The sequence below is a fragment of the Hylaeus anthracinus genome, unplaced genomic scaffold, assembly GCF_026225885.1.
Source record: "Hylaeus anthracinus isolate JK02 unplaced genomic scaffold, UHH_iyHylAnth1.0_haploid 3, whole genome shotgun sequence".
NCBI lineage: Eukaryota > Metazoa > Arthropoda > Insecta > Hymenoptera > Colletidae > Hylaeus > Hylaeus anthracinus.
The window spans coordinates 7,577,459-7,596,956 of record NW_026535284.1 but is presented as its reverse complement, the minus strand read 5'-3'; the positions used below and the strand labels follow the sequence as shown (position 1 = coordinate 7,596,956).

Genomic DNA, 19,498 nt, shown 5'->3' with positions numbered 1-19,498 from the left:
TGGGTTTGCAACATTGTGGAAGTTTCGGGAGATGCGATTTGCAACATCGTTGGGTTTGCAACATTGTGGAAGTATCGGGAGAAATGATTTACAACATTGTCGAAGTTCTGAAAGGAGCGATTTGCAACATGGTTGACTTTGCAACATTGTTGAAGTTTTGGGGAAGCCATTTGCAACATTGTTTAAGTTTTGAGCAGGGTTAAGTTCAACAATGTTGCAAATTTCCCAGCTCAAAATGGTGACGAGAAATGTCGGATTGTTACTTACCTACCTTAAAACTTACCTTTTTGTATCAGGCGAATACGGGACTCGAAGAGGTGACACAATTTTTATATTTGTCTCGAAACTTACCTTTTTGTATCAGGATAACATGATATGCGAAGAGGTGGTACAATTTTTAATTTCGACAGGATTTTATATTTCGATATCAGGATTAGGAGATATTAGGTGGTGTTAGGATGTTGCAGGTGATGTCAGGAAGTGTTATGAGCTAGTAGAATATGTGGAATGTGTTAGGGGGTGTCAGAAGTTGTCAGGAAATGTTAGAACGTATTAGATGTTAAAAGGTTTCAAGAGTTCTTAAAGGATGTTTGAAGGTTTTAGTAGGTGTCCAAATATGTACGAAAAATTAGTGTCACTTACCGATGATCGACGCGGCCTGAACGATAGGCGAACGAAATGTTAGTTGTCATCAAGTAAGCGCGAGTATGCCCCTGTTAGATGTCAACCGAAGTTAGTTTGTTTGTAGTCCCTGTTGCTACACTGTAGGCGCTGAGGTACCCCTGTCATGCGGCATCCTGTGTTAGCTGGTATGTCGGTCCGGTTGCCTTCTCGTAGGCGCTAAGCTACCCCTGTATGCGGCAACCGATACTAGCCTACTTGTCGGTTCGGTTATCATCTCGTAGGAGCAGAGGTACCCCTTTCATGCGGCAACCATTGGCAGTGACATATTTATTATAAACAAATTATAAATCAAGATTTATGATTCACCGCTTGTATCGTATCCAACTATATTGTATATATCATTATTTAATTCTTATATATATATTATTTAATTCTTATAAAACCATTATGTATTTAATTAAGCCAACAGAAGAAAATTAACACTATTTGATCTCCGAAATATTAAGACTTCCTTCTAGTCTTTTCGTTAATCTCTTCTCGTAGCATCTTTGCCAGAATAGAGATCCCCTGCAAAACACAAATTCTACCATTACTTCTATGGTTAAATCCGAAATCTAAATCTAAATTTAGTATAAAATACTTAAAAAATTCAAATAAAATCGAAGCAATATAAAGAATAAAAACCTTCTCCATTTCTTCCGCACTTGTGTTAGTATAGCTAAGCCTAATATATTGATCAGGTTGTGATAGATCATAGTTGTGTGCATGGCCAGGTAGAAAAAGTACATCGCGAGAAGAACATTTGTTCGCTGCCAAATCCATTACATCGTCCAGTCCGATCACTTTCATCCAAACGAACATTCCACCTTTCGGTATTACATATTCTACTAATCCTAGAACATCAATAATAATTAGTCAACAATAATTAGCTTGTTCATATTGGAATCTAAAAGACATTCCAGTACGGCTAATTTAGTAAGCTTCATTTCGAACGCTATTTTTCTTAAAAAATTGTTCTCTTTGAGGCTATTTAAAATATGCTTGTATTACATAGTCATTTAACCAGCTGTGGTGGACTTAGGGTTAACATAGTCTATTTCTAAGCCAATAGTACAATTAAAGACAGAAGCCTCTGTCGGAAGTACCTGCTAGATGCTTTTGGATGATGGCCAACATAATGTCACGCCTTTCACGATAAAACCTTCGAATAGTATCAAAGTGTTGTTGCAACGTTTCCATATCCCGCGTTTCCAAGAATTTGTACAACAGCATCTGCGAACAACCGACAAAACGATCGACAACAAATTACGATGGTTTGTTTTCCAAGAAGGATTCTCGAGAAATTATTAAATATACCTGAGACAGAGAAGCGGCATGCACGGACGTTACCTCCGCGTGTGCGATCAATTTCTCGATAAATCCACGATGAGCTGTGACAACGCCTAGTCGGAGTCCAGCGCTGAATATTTTACTGAAGGAATCGAAACGTATCACGCGACCTTTTGTGTCAAACTCCAGGAAGGACTTTGGTCTTTCGTCGAGGAAATGAAGGAAGAAGAAGGCGTCGTCTTCGAGAATTAAGAAATCGTATTTCTGGCTTAGCTCGTAGATCTTCTTCTTGCGAGAGTTGGGAAGAACTGTGCCTGTTGGATTCGCTCCTGTAGGATTCACATAGATGACCTGCGATATTTAAGGAATAGTAATGAAGTATTTGATGAAAGGATGGAGATACGTATTTATGAATATTCCACGTCTGATATATTCAAGATCTAATTAACCTACTTTAGGCAATGGTCTTTTATCACGCAATCTCTCTTCAAAAACTCTGGTTATCTCTTCAGGGATTATTCCATCGTCGTCCTGCCTGATACCAATAAAGTCTGGTACCAGAGGTCCAAGCTAAGAAGAAACAAAAATTAATATTCAGAATCAAAATGTAATATTCAGTGTGATGCGTGAAGTGTAAATTCAGTTCAAAGTGTAGTATTGCATTTTTGTACAGTAACTCGTACTACTCCCCTTTCTTTTACCTCTTGTACACTTTGATTTCTTAATTTAACCTTACACTATCCTTAGACTATCTAACCTTAACTTAGAGTGACAACACTGTACAATGTTAGTACAATACTGTAATTTTTCAACGGAAAATCGTGCATGAAAAATAGAAATTACCGCATGGAGGATTCCGGTATACGTCGGTACTTGAACCATCACAGGATCCCCAGGTTCCAGGGTCATTTCGAAAACCTTGGTGCATCCATCCAACGATCCTGATATTATGTGTATGTCCCAATCAGGGTACTTTGGTTTATGCCAGTACTCTTGAAACTCTCGTATCTTCTTTTGCAGTGGCAGGTGACTACAACAGATTATTCCATCAGAAATAGAGGAAAATAAATGAGAGAAAATAAAGGAGCTGTTTTCTTAGAATTCAGAAGCCATCAGGAAATATTCTTTTAGGAGAAGTATTAGTTTTATGAATAATTACCCCTGGCAAGGGCCATATTGAAGCGATTGAGACAACTCTTGGCCTACTAATTTCACTTTGGTGCCATCGTTGTATGTCACTGTAATCTCTTCCATAGGAAATGTGTCTGCGTTTGGCATTCCAATGGCGAAGTTTATTGAGGAAGCTTTACTCGAGGCTTTTGTGGCTGCAAGGGAAAATATTGTAGGTTTAAGCTAGTGTAACATCAGGTGTAAGGAATGATTACTTCAGAAGTTGTATCATGATAGATTTAAACTAATGTAATTTTAGGTTTAAGCTGTTTTTACTTCAGAACTTATTTCACGATACATTTAAACTAGTACATTTGTAGGTTTAAGCAGTGATTACTTCAGAAATTACTTCAATTTAAAACGGTTGAAACTCAGAATACTAAAGTTTCCGGCGTCAGGAATGAAAATTATCCAATTATTTAATTATTAGTCTTACACCATTGCTGAAGAATGCTAGACTTCCGTCTACTGGCGACGTCAGTGATGAATTTTGAGACGTCCATTATTAATTCCTCAATTAACCAATTAACTGATGTTGATTTTTGATTTCAGCTCACTCGCTATTCACTCACTATTCCACTTTGTTTTCTCGTCGCTTTTGGTTTAGGACGCGGCGACTGGTATGGACACGTTTAAATACATTATCCATGACTGATGAAATGATTTATTTCACATAAACATGAACACAGCATAAATGGAGTGTATCAAAATGATGCAACAACACTTTGTAATCTATGGACACGATGGACACTTTTCTGGATATATCAAATTAATATCACTGTTCAGTTATCTAAGGAAAATACAAGCATGACTTGCAGATGAGTTTGCAGAAGATGGAATAGTTTTTTTTTTTATTAAAAGTAGTCGAGTTAATCATGAACTATTAGTTTCTCCAAGTTAATCTCCTCCAAGATTATTATCGTCAATTTAGAGTTAAGCAATAGTATACCGACTGATCTATGTAAACAGGATTAAGGCAAATGGTAAAAATAAACGTTTATCACTCATTTATACACAGTAGAGGACTCGTACAATTTTTATAAAAATTTAAAATGCAAGGAAGACCGACTTTACACGTCCCTTGCTTTTATTCCAATGTTCTTCGCTAGCCTTGACAGTTTATGAAATTTTGTTTACTTCGGATGTTTAAATACAATTAATTATAGACGCCAATAAATAATATAGTTTACGATACTGGGCATTTTTAAACTCGTGCTCCGGTCTTTCCTTCCACCTCTTCGCGCATCAACTTTGCCAAAGTACAGATCGCCTGAAAATCATAAACTTTATTATTTTACGGTATCGAATTATTTTTAAGAAAAAACCTAACGATAGCAAAGAGATGAAGATTATACAGAAAGCTATGAATTATATACGATAAGATTATAATGAGCGATATTATAATGACCTTCTCTATTTCTTCTGCGGTTGAGGAACTATAGCTGAGTCGAAGATACTGAGATTTTTCAAGATTGTAGTTGAACGCGTTACCAGGGATAAGGAAAACTCCCTCAGAGGCACACTTGTTCACTGCCAGGTCCATCACGTCCTCCAATTTATTCACTTTTACCCAAAAGAACATTCCACCTTTTGGGATGTTCCATTCTCCTAAATCTACGAGATCATTTCTTCGTTTAAACAAAAGAAAGAATCACTCGGAAATAATAATCGACTCGGCAAAGTGGATACACAGTTTGATAGAGAATTATAACGAAGAAGTCCTAGATTGCTGATATCTTATTGAGGACTCTTTCTAAAAATAAGTTAGCAACCCTTATTTTGGTAAAACATCTTCTAATATGTTCTTAAATCCTTTCTGTACATCCACTCAAAAGAGCCAATTACTACTTCAGTACTGATTCAGTTTAGACTCATCTGCAACTCAATCTGGGTACTTGGTAACTTTAAAAATGGACTTGTAAAGAATCATGTACGAGAAAAATAAGTTATGTATAAATTAGTTTAGGTTCTAAAGAATAATTGCAGGAAAACACTAAGTGATATTTTACTATTAACCCTTTGCAATCGAGAGGTGACTCTTGGTCACCACTAGGTTTTACGCAGTAAATCAACCAACAATAATGTTTGTTTAGGTTTCATTTCTTTGGAACTCGAAGTGTCAATAAAATGATTGTCAGTGCAGTAAAGGTCAGTATAAGGTGCAGTAAAATCTCAAATTAGTTTGCGATCACGAATCCGGCTACAGCTTCCAAGTAAATCTAAGCTTAGCATTCGAGTTATTGGTAGAAACCAGAAAAAGATGCCTCCAGTGCAAAGGGTTAACACTGAACCTACCAACATTTTATTTGTACAAATAACTAACATTAAAAACACCTTCATCGAATGCAAATATACTTGGCATTGAAATGCAAAAATACTCAGCTTGTTTCTACACTAAACAAACTAAATTAACAAGTAAAACGATCGTACATAATTTACATATCTCATACGAGAAACTATCCAAAAGTATTTTTAAAAGAAAACAGTCACCGACCAGCTGCGGGATGTTTAGCGTTAGCATCTTCTATTTCTAAGCCAACAGCACGATTAGAGGAAGGTCCAAAGCAAAGCTGAAGTACCTGCAAGATGCTTTTGGATCGAGGCCAGCATAATGTCACGTCTTTCACGATAAAATCTTTGAACATCATCGAAGTGTTTGTGCAACGTTTCCGTATCCCACGTTTCCAATAATTTGTACAGCAGCATCTGCAAACAATCGATAGAGCCATCGATCAACGAATTGCTGGTTTAGACGCTTGGTTTTACGACAGCTGGTTTACCACGAAGGATCGGATTCGTCTTCGAGCGGTTGTTAAATATACCTGAGATAAAGAGGAAGCATGGATAGTCGTCGTCTCGGTATGCAAAACTAATTTCTTGACGAGTTCCTCGTGCGCCGTGACCACACCTAAACGGAGTCCCGCGCTGAGAATTTTACTGAAGGAGTCCAAACGTATCACACGACCTTCCGTGTCGAACTCGAGGAAGGACTTTGGTCTTTCATCGAGGAAATGAAGGAAGTAGTAAGGATCATCCTCGACGATCAGGAAATCGTATTTCTGGCTTAGCTCGTAGATCTTCTTCTTGCGAGAGGTGGGAAGAACTGTGCCTGTTGGATTCGCTCCTGTGGGATTCACGTACAGGATCTGCAATGTTTTTAGAGAAACTTACAAATTGTCTATTCTTAGCACTCAATTATTTACAAATCGCTTAATTCTACCTTCGGCATTGGTTTCTTATCGCGCAATCTTTCCTCGCAAATTCTTTTTATCTCTTCAGGGATTACTCCATCCCCATCTTGTTTGATTCCAATGAATTCTGGCATCAGGGGTGCGAGCTGAAAAAGAAAGAGAAAATAATTAATATTGGTAAGTGTGAAGCATAAAATAGTTACTTAGATATTCAATTAACTCCTTCGAGTATTTTTCTGGCATCCCTGCTCTTATTTGAATATTTTTCTGCTAGAATTAGTTATGGCGCTAGAAATTATAATTTCTATTCTAATTCTAATTCTAATTGAATATAATAATTTGACTGTGGATCTTTATGCAAAATAAAGTCTTTGTGGCTACAAAAATTGAACCTAAATAGAAATTTATTTTACTCTGCAAATATTATAATATGAATTTTACTCTCAATCTTTTTTATATTCTTGCATATTGTTTGGATTTTGTAGGTTCTTGCACGTACAAATTTTCTATAAATGCATAAAGATCCGCAGTCTAATAATAATGAAATTAGACAATAGTTCACAAGAAATAGACAAGATAAATAATTACATATTAAAGAAGAGCATTTAAGTATCTGATCAAAATGTCTGATCAATTACCAGGTGCACCCTCTTCCAAAACATTTACCACACCCTCTATAGAGAAGATATATCTTACAACAACAAATGAAACTAGAACAAACACCCACTAAAATATTAAACCGAATACTAAAGAAAATATTATTTTATTTGTAGATTGGCCCACACAGATGCAAAATATATTCAAGGACGAAAGTGGGTGCAGAACTGTGTAACTCGACTACTCCACTTGGCCAGGTGCTCTAAGTATGCTCAAGTACCAGTGAAGAGCTCTACAACCAAATACGTTTTTCTTAATCTATTTTGTTTACAATACAGGGTGCTGAAAGGAAAACAAACTTTACAGCATTGGTGATTCCGTTGTAAGTAGGTACTTGAGCCATCATGGCATCTCCAGGTTCCAAGGTCATCTCGAAGACCTTGCTGCAAGCATCCATTGATCCCGAAGTGATGTGCACGTCCCAGTTAGGGTAGTTTATGGTATGCCAGTGTTCCTGGAACTCTCGTATCTTCTTCATGAGTGGCAGGTAACTGGATACAAATTATTTAATTAGCAAAATAGTGCAGAAGGAAATCGTGGAGTTTTAGATGGTTTTGGGAGAAGTATTATTTTTATAAATAGTTACCCTTGAGATGGACCATACTGAAGCGACAAAGACAGCTCGTTGCCTACTAATTTCACCGTGGTACCATCTTTGTAGGTCACAGAGAGCTCCTCAAAGGGAAACGTCTCGGCGTTGGGCATCCCGTTGGCCAGGCTCACGGATTTAGGCCTCTTCATGAACTCTAATGCTGCAATGCATAGGAAATTATAAATAGACTGTCCATGTTTATACATATTCATATTCTTATATATACAAATGAACAGATGAACAGAAATTTAAATTGAATTATAGCGTAACATGTATTTTATTTTCTTTGTTCGCTTTTAATTTTTATATTTATATTTTATTTTTCTTGAATATTCTTGAATAGATAAATATCCCCAGTTTGATTATTATTTATTTAAACAGTGTTCCTTTGAAAGTGTGAACCAGTGGTAACTTCAGAAGCTATTTAATTCAATTGAAATATCCAATACTGAAACTCAAGGTTGCTTTGTTAACATTGTTAGATATTAAGATAACGATAGAGATAGAGAAAAGTATACACAAGGAAATCATTCTTACCCCATTTCCGGAGAATGCTGGATTTTCGTCTATTTGAGACTGCAGTGACGAATTTTGCAAAGTCCATTTTATTATTTGTTGTTCACCAAACACCGGTTGCTTTTCAAGTATTTTCTATTAATTCATTCGACAATATCTTCTACTTTGATCGATGTTATTCTATTAAATATTCACAAACTCTTTAAAAACCTGAGGTCTTCGTTAATTTGTATAACAATAGTTTAATGCGCTGATGTATTACTAGATTTTCCAGCTTCACGCCACGAAGTATCAGAAATTAATTTAACAAAGTTTCAGAGAACGATTAATTCCGAATTAACACTCGAGCTTCTCGACAAGTATCTGACAGACTATGTACCATTCGAGAGCGATATAAACGGATCCGTGTTTATCAAAGATACTACTTATCATTTTAAGCTGTCGTGAAGTCATCGTTATCAATATAATTCATTGTAAACAGTTCCTCTTAATAAAAGTGATCTACTCTGAGAAGCGTTTGTTGATTCCACTGTTCGTTATGCAAACATTGTTTAACGCTACTTCTTTGTCCCGCGTTTACATTTATAAACATTAATAATCGAATTACACGTTCTCGAGCAGCGAACGAGATTTATTTCTTAAATAAATTCCCAGAGGATTCTCTTTAGGAAAGAAAAGCTTAGCGAGAGGGAGGCGCCATGAAAGAAAATGATAGTAGGAAACGGTGAAAGTTTTATTGTTCGTACATCAGGAAAGATTTGTTTAAAACAATACGAAAGAGCGATGGAGGTTTTACGCGATCACGAACATCATCATAATCATAAATTCGATTATTGTTCTCGTCGTATTTCTACTTCGACTATCATCTCTGATCTAATTCGCAAATTTTAACCATTCTTCTCCTCGCCTTTATTTTTAATCATTCGTTTCCTCCTCCATTTTACTCTGGATAAACTTTCTCCTGTTTTGTTACGATTACGATGACAACAATTCGGTAGACAACGTAATTTTATTGTTTCAGTTTCTCGTGATCGCTGCGATGAATCGTCATCTAAATGATAACGGAAGAAAATCCGGCGGAAAGGCACCGAGAGAAGTTTTTCGCGTTGTAACGTGATTGTTAAACGTTTAACCGGGTCCGCGTTTACGCAGATTTCCTTTCTCGATATACCGCGATATAAAAATGCAAACACCGGTGGTCGCTATCGAATGAAACATTAAATAAAGTAACAAAATACAAAAAAAAAAAAAGAACCGACTTAATCGACGCCATTCACGAATAAACATCAACTACAATTTGCATTTGGAACAAGAAGATACATACAAACACAATAAATTAATAACAAAAATACGGACTGAATTCAGTGTCGAACGCTATAACTACATTAACGCTGATCGTCATTGCCACTTAAAATTCTTAGAGCAAACGATTTTTCAATTAAAATAACACTTACAGTGGGCGTAGAAAGTATTCGTATTCGATTGGTTAACTTATTTTTTTATAAACAAGCATATTCTACATACTCTTGGAAATTTCTAGAATAAATACAGTACAACAAAAGAAAATTAGCTATTTATATAAGTTGCGAAATTATCAAGACAAAACTCTGAATCGACAGAAATACAGGAGCAATAAGTATTCGTACAATTGTTAAATTTTTAAAACTTCATAAAGAAACAACGAAATTTACATTAATTTATAATATTTACAATACTTAAATTACAATAATTAATACTTCGTGGGATTTACTTTTTGATTTTATAATTATTGTAACTCTTCTAACCATTCAATTAGAATGGCTCTATTAGAGCCATTTTTATAAGTACTTTACAGGAAATTTGATGTTTTCTAATTCGTACGGAGCAAAAAACTAATGAGTTTACGTTACAAACTCTACCGTAAATGATTCGTCATAAGAATCGTACAAATACTTATTGCTTCTATACTTTCACCCACTTTTCGCAGTTTTTTGCGTTAATTTCACAAATTATATTAAGTAGTAAATGTTGTTTGGACTATATCTATCTTAGAGACTTCCGAGAATATGTACAATATCATTGATTATAAAAAAAAAACAAGTTAAGAAACTACAATTTCACAGAAAAGTTTTTTGGGAAATTGATCGGTGTACGAATACATTCTACACTCACTGTATGAAGTAAAAAAGAGGAGGGTTTTCTCTGCGGTGGACTCCGATTTACGGAAAGTAAATTCTTAGTAATATACAGGGTGTACCGTTGAAAGTGTTACAGATTGGTTTCTTAGAAAGTGACGAAGTTGTAAAATTCATTTTTCTTTACAATTAAATATAAGGGGGTCTAATTTTTTAGGGGACGACAAATTTTTGTTGAACGACTGTTAGAGTGGTTCCCTAAATTTCTTTGAGTGGAATTCTAAGGAACTTCCCCTTTGGCGTCAACAAATTTTGTTCCACGAAAAATGTTCTCCTCCCTCTGTATCGTTTAACACGTTGATCGCCACGTCACCCATATACGGGTGACAGTGGTTTTCACTGAAAAACGAAAACTATATTCTCTGAAAGTTAAGTGTCATAGAAAATGAATTTAAATGAAATACTCGAATTTTGATGAAGTTACAGAACTAAATACAAAAATAAACGTTTCATTACGCAGTTTCCAAAAGTCTGTAAAGAAAATGAAATCGAGGTAGAAATTTTCAAGAGTATCAGTCTGACAGTGTACGTGTTAACTATAATAAAAATGGAGTCGATATCTGCATCACTTTCCGATGAAACAGGTTTTGTACAACTTAACACGGGACACCCTGTATACGTTAGAAAATGTATAAAAAGTGTCAACGTTCCTATTCGCAACCTAGGTATCGAAATCATTGAAAATCGTAAACGCGTCCCGATCAATGGAAAAATTGACAACTCTATTAATATTTGGCTTCGATTTTCTAGTTTTCTATACATGAGTGCGTGCGCGCGACCCATACACACACAAACACGTGCGCGCGCACACACACGCATACGAGAGACATGCACGCATACACAAAGAGGATTGCCGCTTTTAACAATTGGCAGTCATCGAAGCGTCGTTAAATCAATCGAATCATCGATTTAAGCGCGCGAAAGTTAAGAATCGAGAAACGAAACTGGCCAAGAAAGAAAAGAAAAACTCCGAGGAATAACAAGACACTTTGTACAACTCGAATAGTTCGGAAGAAGACTGATTCGCCGAGCTAACAAAGCGAGACGCTTCCAACCGGCGGAAAGAAACATCTTCTAACTAAACGTGAAACATCTGAAATTGATCGTCTCCGTAACAATTTTTATTCCTTTGTAAAAGTATTTACGCGCGAAACGATTCGACTACTAAATTCAGAAATAACTCCGTCAGCGTCGCAAACAATTAATCGTTTAATTTTCGTAGTTTCATTACCGTCAAGTTCATCGACTTGATTATAATCTAAATTCTCTTTTTTTTGTTGTTGTTGTTGTTTACCTTTAATTGCGCATATCATACGTACATACATAGATACATCATAGTACAAAAAAAAATTTTATAACGAGAAGACGAGGTATCTGTCATATATTTCTGTTTTGTTTGTTTTTTACACGCACAGCTAGATCAACGTCTTTTTAAAAGTTTTGATTTTTCCTCTAACGCGATACAAACATAATTACGTCACTTCGCCCTTTCTCGAATACGAAAGAGAGGAAGTCCGAGTTCATATATTTTTTCTTTTCTCTGCTCTGTTATTTACAGTATAACTATGGTAACGCTACCGGTTTCTTCTTTTTACAACAGTTCGTTCAACGATTATTTACTCTGTTAGCATTTACTTCGCATTTATATCTTTTTTTTCTTTTATCTTAGAAGTTACTATACAAACTTTTTTGGCATTTCCATCAATCGTTCCGCTCTTCGGGTTAACTACGACCCCTCCTCCGCGTTTATTTCTCTCGCGAAAGTTTTTTTTTCTTTTTTTTTTTTGATACATTATACACTTATTTTCTGTTTAACGTCGCTTTTTTTTTTTGTTGTTCTTTACGCGAGAACTGGACTTAACTCCTTACGAATCATTTTCTGCTTATTTATCTGCATAATTTTCGGTATTTGTATTTCTTCTACTAGTCTCTATACCTAATTACGTTTCCGTTGACGCTTCAGGTCTTCTCTCCTATCGAAGTTCGTTTTCCGTTAGTTCGAAAATTTATTTATTCCTCCACCTTCTTCCTCTGTTCACAACTTTAACCCATCGTCCCGTAGCTCTTCCTATCATTCTGTTGAAATTCGTTAATTCACATGAATCTCTTCACTTCTTCGTCTCGTTTTCCATATGCTTCTTACTACACGTTGTCATCTTTTCTTCTGATTCCTATTTAACCCTTTGCACTCGAGAGGCGACTGGAAGGCGACCCTATTAAATGGTGAACTTTGAAACAGCGATAAAGATGTCTTCTACACACATTCGACAACTGTGGCAGAAAACTCAAACGGTTCTCCACACGGTTTTCCCTTAAAGAGCCAACGCTCTTTAACGCAGTGCGGTACCCAATAGTTCACCATCTTTTTACTCTCGCGAGAAAAACATCTTAAACCTCAATTATCGCACGCGACGACACGGTCTCAATGATTCAAGAGCAGCGTAAGTCCCAAAGTTCTAACGAATTTGAGATTAAAATGGATACATACAGTGGGTGTAGAAAGTATTCGTACACCGATCAATTTCCAAAAAAAGTATGTAAAATTGTAATTTATCAATTTATTTTTTATAAACAATGACATTCTACATATACTCGGAAATCTCTAGAATAGATAGAATACAAAAAAAATAGCTATTTATGTAAGTTACGAAACTAACAAAGAAAAAAACAATTAATCGATAGAAATATTGAAGCAATAAGTATTCGTACAACTGTTTAATTTTTAAAATTTCGTTGAAAAAAAAAAGAAATTTACATTAATTTACAAGTATATAATACTTCCTTCATGGGATTTCCTTTTGATTTTATAATTATTGCTACTCTTCTGAGCGTTAAATTAACTAAATTATTAGTTATTCGAAGTGGGATCTTCTTCAATTCCTCTATTAAAAAGCCGTTTTTAAAAGTACTTTACTGGAAATTTGATGTTTTCTAATTCGTACGGAGCAATAAACGAATGTGTTTATGTTACAAACTCTACTGTAAATGGTTCGTCATAAGAATCGTACAAATACTTATTGCTTCTATACTTTTACCCACTTTTCACATTTTTTTGTGTTAATTTCACAAATTATATTAACTAGTAAATGTTGTTTGGACTATACCTATCTTAGAGACTTCCGAGAATATGTACAATATCATTGATTATAAAAAAAAACAAGTTAAGAAACTACAATTTCACAGAAAAGTTTTTTGGGAAATTGATCGGTGTACGAATACATTCTACACCCACTGTACATCGAGACCAATCGAAGTGAACGTAGATACGCAGTGTTGTTGGTCGTCGAGCGCAAAGGGTTAACAAATATCAGATTTCTATTACTATTCTCACATTTCCGTTGTCATTATTCTCCCTCGGTGCATCCTTTTCAATATTGAATGACAACGTCAGCGATTCTGACTCATAGTTTATCCATCCTCCAAGCCTTTCCATTCCTAGTTTCCATTAGCTTCCTTAGCTTCCATTCCTAAGTTTCCTAGTTTCCTCCACCTTCGTTCTCGTTCTCTTCGGAAGGGATGCTTTTGTGCGATTACTGGCCCTTTCCCTGAAAGCTTTCGGGCGAATGTTTTAAACAACTAAAAGAGCGTTTCTTGGGACCAGGCGGGCGGACTCGATGGTAGCGGCGCCGGCGGTGGTCTGTGCCTGAGCTCGATGGCTGGTGAACACGGTGGAGAACCGAGGCTACTCTGGCTGCTGGTGCTCGTCGAGACTGTTTGAGACCTGTCGACATGCCAATAATAACACTTAGCGTCCACTCTCGTTTTCTTTACTGGGAAACGAGCAAAACTTGGCCCTGATCTTATCGTATCTTATATCTTCCTAACTATTTAACCGATTCATAATAAATTTTAATAGTAGCTTCCTTGCTTTCTCTGGAGTAACATAGGCTGTTATTTTAAGAAAAATGATATTACTCTGAGTCTATACCCGCTACTTCCTAACTACCGCTCCAGACTCTAGGTAGCTGCGCATTCGTTCAGTTCAGTTCAGTGGTTTATTTGATGAGTGCATGGCATAGTCCAAAAATTTTCTTACTAGTTAATTATCTCTTACAGAGCTATAAACTATAAACTTAGTTGACATATAATGTCTGAAAATAACTTTACTTAATATCTTTCAGTATAAATCTTTTATAGTATATAAAATTAGTATATAAAATATTATAGTATATATATAAACTATAAACTTAATTGGTTAAACATACTGTTTGAAAATAACTTTACTTAATATCTTTCAGTATAAATTATTGTGTGCTTGCACTTTAAACTTATATATATGTATTTATCTTATCTTTTTCTTATTTGCTAAGATAACTATAAAGAAAACTCGCAGAGTTTGCATGATATAATATACAAGTATCGTTTCATCCCGTGAATCTATTTAAATCGATTTAACTTGTGCCTCTCGTCATCGATTAAGTATAATAGTAAATAAATGGCAACGACTGTCTTCAATTTGTATACAACGAGCCAAGCAAGGCCTGTTCAGTGATGCTTGTTCTCCCAGAGGGTTTGTTATTGAAACGATCATTGGTGGAATTGGGGTGAGCTTAAACAGTGCTTGTACCTGGATGTTTCAACAGGTGTGCTGATGCTGTGACAAGCTTGACAAGGTTTCCCTCCTGGTCGTCGTCTTGGAATGCATCCAGCGCAACCGTCCCACTTTTCGACGGGTTCCTTCTTCTTGGATGGGACTCGGAGGAACCGTCGACAGCTGGGCCCAGGTGCTTCGGAGTCGGTCGAGAACCCGGACACCTCGTCCTCTGTGTCGAGGCACTCTTCGTCGTGCTCGTCGTTTCTCAGGAAGACCGAGTCGGAACCGAGTGACCTGCGACGAATAAAATGATTAAAATCACAAAGTTCTATACGAGCCTAGTAGTTTAATTTGTTAGACGAATTTTTTGGATAGATGTAGAGAGGGTTCGTACGTTTCCAAACAGTGGTTTTCTTTCATTAACGAAGGATGAAGCCAATCGCTAACCTTGAGTCTGGTTCCGGAGGATCGACACTGCCCATGGAAGCCAACGGCGCCCTTTTACCAGTGGTTCCAGCAAGCAAGACTTCGTTCGCATAAAGACCTGCCTCGCTTGTGCATGGAGAAAGCTCTGGGGTTGGTTGGATTACCTGTCGACGAATCCTTCTAAATACTATCGACATCATAACTTCCCATTCAACGAAAAGTCGGTTCAGAACTCGACCTTATTCCACGACGGTGTTTTTCTTTTTTCTTTTTACTTCTTCAAAATCTGAATCAGGTTCAACTACGTTCAACTACGTTCGACTAAATTTTAAAGCTGACCAGAGTAATATTCACGAGAATAAAAATGAACTTTCTACTCTTTGTCAGTTGAATAAAAATCAACCCTTTCCACTCGAGAGGTGACCTTTAGGTTTAATTTCTTCGGAACTCGAAACGTTCAATAACATGATTGTCGTTGAGGCGAAGATGACCTGATTCTCATATCTCAAATTAAGGAAATTAATCTCGATTTAAGCAAATTAATCTAAGCTTAGCATTCGTGACAATAGAATGCTAAGAAAGCATCTCGAGTTGCTGATAGATACCAGAAAACGAAGTCTCCAGTGCAAAGGATTAATAAATATATACTTCGTCAAACGTGTATCCTCTTTAATTACAAATCATGCATCCCCCAATAATATATATTTTAATTATTAAAGATTATTGCGGGATGCAAATTCGATTAAAAATAATGGACGTTTGTGGCAAACCTTTAAGAAAGGTTTCTAGATACTACCCTGAAGAACATCCTGATATCCAAACCTGAGGAGGTCGGAACATCGATTTTAAATATTGGGTTGTCCGGAAAGTCCATGTCGATTTTTGGCAAGTGTTACAGGTCTGAATATATCGGAATGGTTGAAAACAAATAACATTTATACATCCTTTAAAAGGTGAAAAGGTTGTGGAACAAAATGGCACCTGTGCAATTCAATAAATACATGTATAAACAGGGTGTTCAAAAAACAAAAGCATTTAACATTTATATGGTGTATAGGGCACACTGTACTGAGTAAAAGAGCTTTAGTAAACATAGGTCCAAAGGTGAACCGTTTCTGAGATATAAACATTTTTGTTTGCTAGTATCATGATTGACTTACTTGCTTCCATCGCATGCGATGTTTATGTCAGTGTTTATAAATTGCGTTCTGAATGTTCCCATTATTCTATAAAATCTTCTACAAATATCGAAAACCCAGTAGCAAGTCGATCATGATACTACCAAACAAAAATGTTTATACAAATGTTTATACGTATCCCAGAAACGGTAGATCTTTGGACCTACGTTTACTAAAGCTTTTTTACTCGGTACAGTGCGCCCTATACACCATATAAATATTGAATGCTTTCTTTTGAACATCCTGTATATCATACGCCTTTGAATTTTTCTTAGAAATTGCCACGAACTTTCTGGACAACCTAATATTTTTTCTCATCGAATCTCATCCATTCGCAACCAAGTTTCTAGGCCCTAGACAGCCAGTTATACCAGCTATGGTTGCTTCGTTCGAAGAAGTAATTCTACCTGAATATCAATGGGATAATAAAGGTCCCAGGGTTCGTCGTGGGCAGCGTGTTTCGTTGAAAACGTAGGATGAAGGGGCAGACATGGCACCGGCATCGCAGATCCTCTCCTCTCGAGGTAACTACTACCAGTGCTGCTGCAGGTCACCGAGCTGCATCTCCTCTGCTCCTCGGGAAGCGTTAGGTTCGGTTGCTTCGCTGGTGCCGTCAACAGGGCCTCGTAGTCACCCCCGACCGACGAGAAACGTGGACTGACTCTCGGGGAATGAGCTTGACTCACCTGAAAGAAGAAAGAAACCATGATATCGTTAGACCGGATGATTTCGTTTGGATTTTTAGTCGAAACTTTTTTAAGAGTAAACTGACCTCGACGCAAAGAGACCTTCTGGGACCCCGGTCCGGTCTAGGTGGTAATCTGGCGATGGCGTCGAGGGCGACTGCGAGAGCTCTTTCCTCGGCTTCTGCTTCAGCTACCGCTGCGGCCGCCGCTGCGGTCAGTCTTGGATCCTCCAACTGCTTGCTCGATTTACACCTACGCCACACACATTTACTTCGATATTTTTCCCTCGTCTACGCGCTTTATAACTACGTAAAACTACTTTATGTGGCGCTCGTTAACTGGAAGCCCGTACTACCAGGCAATTTTTAAACGCGTATAGATAAGGTTTGATGGAAGAGACATTGTAATTAGGATATTATAGACATGGTAAATAAATATCATAGATATAACTAAAATTATATATATATATATATATATATATATATATAAGTTCTTAAACAGAAATCACTTGAATATTCATATTAACTATTTACTAAATGTAATTCTTCTTAAACAGAATGCACTTGAATCTTCATATTATCAATTTACAAAATTTAATTCTTCTTAAACAGAATCCATTTGAATATTCATATAAACAATTTACAAAATTTAATTCTTCTTGAACATAATGCATTTGAATCTTCATATAAACAATTTACAAAAATCAATTCTTCTTAAGCAGAATCTACTTGAATTTACAAAATTTAATTCTTCTCAAACAGAATCCACTTGAATTTACAAAATGTAATTCTTCTCAAACAGAATGCACTTGAATCTTCATATAAACAATTTAGAAAATTTAATTCTTAAACAAAGTCCACCTATATTTTCATATAAACAATTTACAAAAATTAATTCTTCTTAAGCAGAATGCACTTGAATTTACAAAATTTAATTCTTCTCAAAGAGACTCCTTTTGAATCTTCATATAAACAATTTACAAAAATTGATGTTTCTTATTTAATTCCTCAATATATATAATAGACAATATAATAATAGATAATATAAAATGAATATTTATACTAATATTAATAAACTACTGTACAAATATTACATTGTAACATTAATAACAAATATCATGTAATATATATGAATATAATGTAATATAATAGCTATTATAGATAAATAATATTTGTACAGTATTTGTATTTATACGTCATACAGTCTACAGTCACAGTCTGTGGAAAATTGATTCAAATAATAAGCACGTGTATAAACGACTTCGATTAGGCGACAGACTTGCCTGCTTTTGTAGACAAGCAGAAGGATCATAAGACCGAAAAAACCGCCGAGAGTCGCTGCGATTCTGACCCCAGTCATGACGTCGTATGTTTTGTAGAATTCAATTTTGAGTTGCTCTCGTTCGCTGAGGGTCGGCGTCGCTTCCGGCACGAACGTCGTCGAGTCCATCCTCCTCGTCGTTACGTTGCTTACGTTCGCGTTGCTGCCTACGACGCTCCCCATTCCTGAATAAAACAAGTTTAACCGTTCCTTAAGTTTTCCCGTCCAATGTCAAGACGCGCTACTCCAGCTTCAGTCTCTGTTACAAAGTTAACTGGGAACTTCAGTGGCCCTTTTCCTGGACAACTGAAATATTCAAGACCAATTATTTGAGACAGAAGAAGCACAGGAAAATTAATTCTGGAGCACCGCGAGGCCGCGAGATGAGCTGAGGAAGATGAAATAAGATACAAATATTTTTATGATTTTTGAAGTTATTTTAAAATTTGGAAAATACTTGGTAGATTGTGTGGAGTGTCTTTATGTATTAATGGAGATCGATGTTGAAGTAAAAAAGAATGGAAAGTCATGGATGGTTGGGTTTAGGATTAATGTAAGACGAAGTGTATGAGAACTTTTTTGGTAATTGCAAAATTTAATTCTTCCCAAACAGAATCCATTTGAATTTAGAAATGTAATTCTTCTCAAACAGAATCTATTTGAATTTACAAAATTTAATTCTTCTCAAACAGAATCTATTTGAATTTACAAAATTTAATTCTTCTCAAACAGAATCTATTTGAATTTACAAAATGTAATTCTTCTCAAACAGAATCTATTTGAATTTACAAAATGTAATTCTTCTCAAACAGAATCCATTTGAATCTTCATATAAACAATTTAAAAAATTTAATTCTTCCCAAACAGAATCTACTTGAATTTACAAATGTAATTCTTCTCAAACAGAATCCTTTTGAATCTTCATATAAACAATTTACAAAATTTAATTCTTCTCAAACAGAATCCACTTGAATCTTCATATAAACAAATTGCAAAATGTAATTCTTCTCAAACAGAATCCACTTGAATCTTCATATAAACAAATTGCAAAATGTAATTCTTCTCAAACAGAATCCACTTGAATTTACAAAATTTAATTCT

At 35.8% G+C, this 19,498-nt stretch overlaps 3 protein-coding genes and 1 long non-coding RNA gene across 9 annotated transcripts in view; 1 reads left to right on the top strand and 3 right to left on the bottom strand.

Annotated features, from left to right (window-relative positions):
* Positions 1–9,333, top strand: part of LOC128893936 (uncharacterized) — a 10,426-nt gene extending 1,093 nt beyond the window's left edge. The window contains exons 2-5 of one of the 2 annotated variants that reach the window (XR_008461425.1): positions 6,403–6,491; positions 7,088–7,168; positions 7,250–7,458; positions 7,633–9,333. This is a non-coding gene — a long non-coding RNA (uncharacterized LOC128893936). Of the gene's footprint in view, positions 1–6,402; positions 6,492–7,087; positions 7,178–7,249; positions 7,459–7,632 lie in introns of both variants that reach the window. The other variant, XR_008461426.1, reaches the window with a different exon arrangement.
* Positions 250–3,626, bottom strand: LOC128893911 (kynurenine/alpha-aminoadipate aminotransferase, mitochondrial-like). The gene is made up of 8 exons (XM_054155242.1): positions 3,560–3,626; positions 3,113–3,278; positions 2,797–2,983; positions 2,407–2,523; positions 1,981–2,304; positions 1,770–1,896; positions 1,309–1,517; positions 250–1,191 (listed from the first exon to the last, which is right to left on the bottom strand). Exons 1-8 carry the CDS (start codon positions 3,624–3,626, stop codon positions 1,126–1,128), a joined length of 1,263 nt encoding a protein of 420 aa, XP_054011217.1. The 3' UTR covers positions 250–1,125.
* On the bottom strand, positions 4,099–8,243 carry LOC128893905 (kynurenine/alpha-aminoadipate aminotransferase, mitochondrial-like). Its single transcript, XM_054155228.1, has 8 exons — positions 8,101–8,243; positions 7,558–7,723; positions 7,276–7,462; positions 6,344–6,460; positions 5,946–6,269; positions 5,703–5,829; positions 4,532–4,737; positions 4,099–4,393 (listed from the first exon to the last, which is right to left on the bottom strand). The coding sequence occupies exons 1-8, from the start codon at positions 8,165–8,167 to the stop codon at positions 4,328–4,330; spliced, it is 1,260 nt and encodes a 419-aa protein (XP_054011203.1). The 5' UTR covers positions 8,168–8,243; the 3' UTR covers positions 4,099–4,327.
* The window catches only part of LOC128893906 (uncharacterized), a 44,503-nt gene continuing 33,796 nt past the window's right edge, over positions 8,792–19,498 (bottom strand). For all 5 annotated transcript variants that reach the window (XM_054155231.1, XM_054155234.1, XM_054155233.1 and 2 more), the window contains exons 4-9: positions 18,360–18,582; positions 17,164–17,329; positions 16,799–17,077; positions 15,235–15,377; positions 14,821–15,081; positions 8,792–13,974 (exon numbers count right to left, since the gene is read on the bottom strand). In XM_054155231.1, coding sequence (XP_054011206.1) covers positions 13,830–13,974; positions 14,821–15,081; positions 15,235–15,377; positions 16,799–17,077; positions 17,164–17,329; positions 18,360–18,582 — 1,217 coding nt within the window. In that variant the 3' untranslated portion in view covers positions 8,792–13,829. The remainder of the gene's footprint in view (positions 13,975–14,820; positions 15,082–15,234; positions 15,378–16,798; positions 17,078–17,163; positions 17,330–18,359; positions 18,583–19,498) is intronic.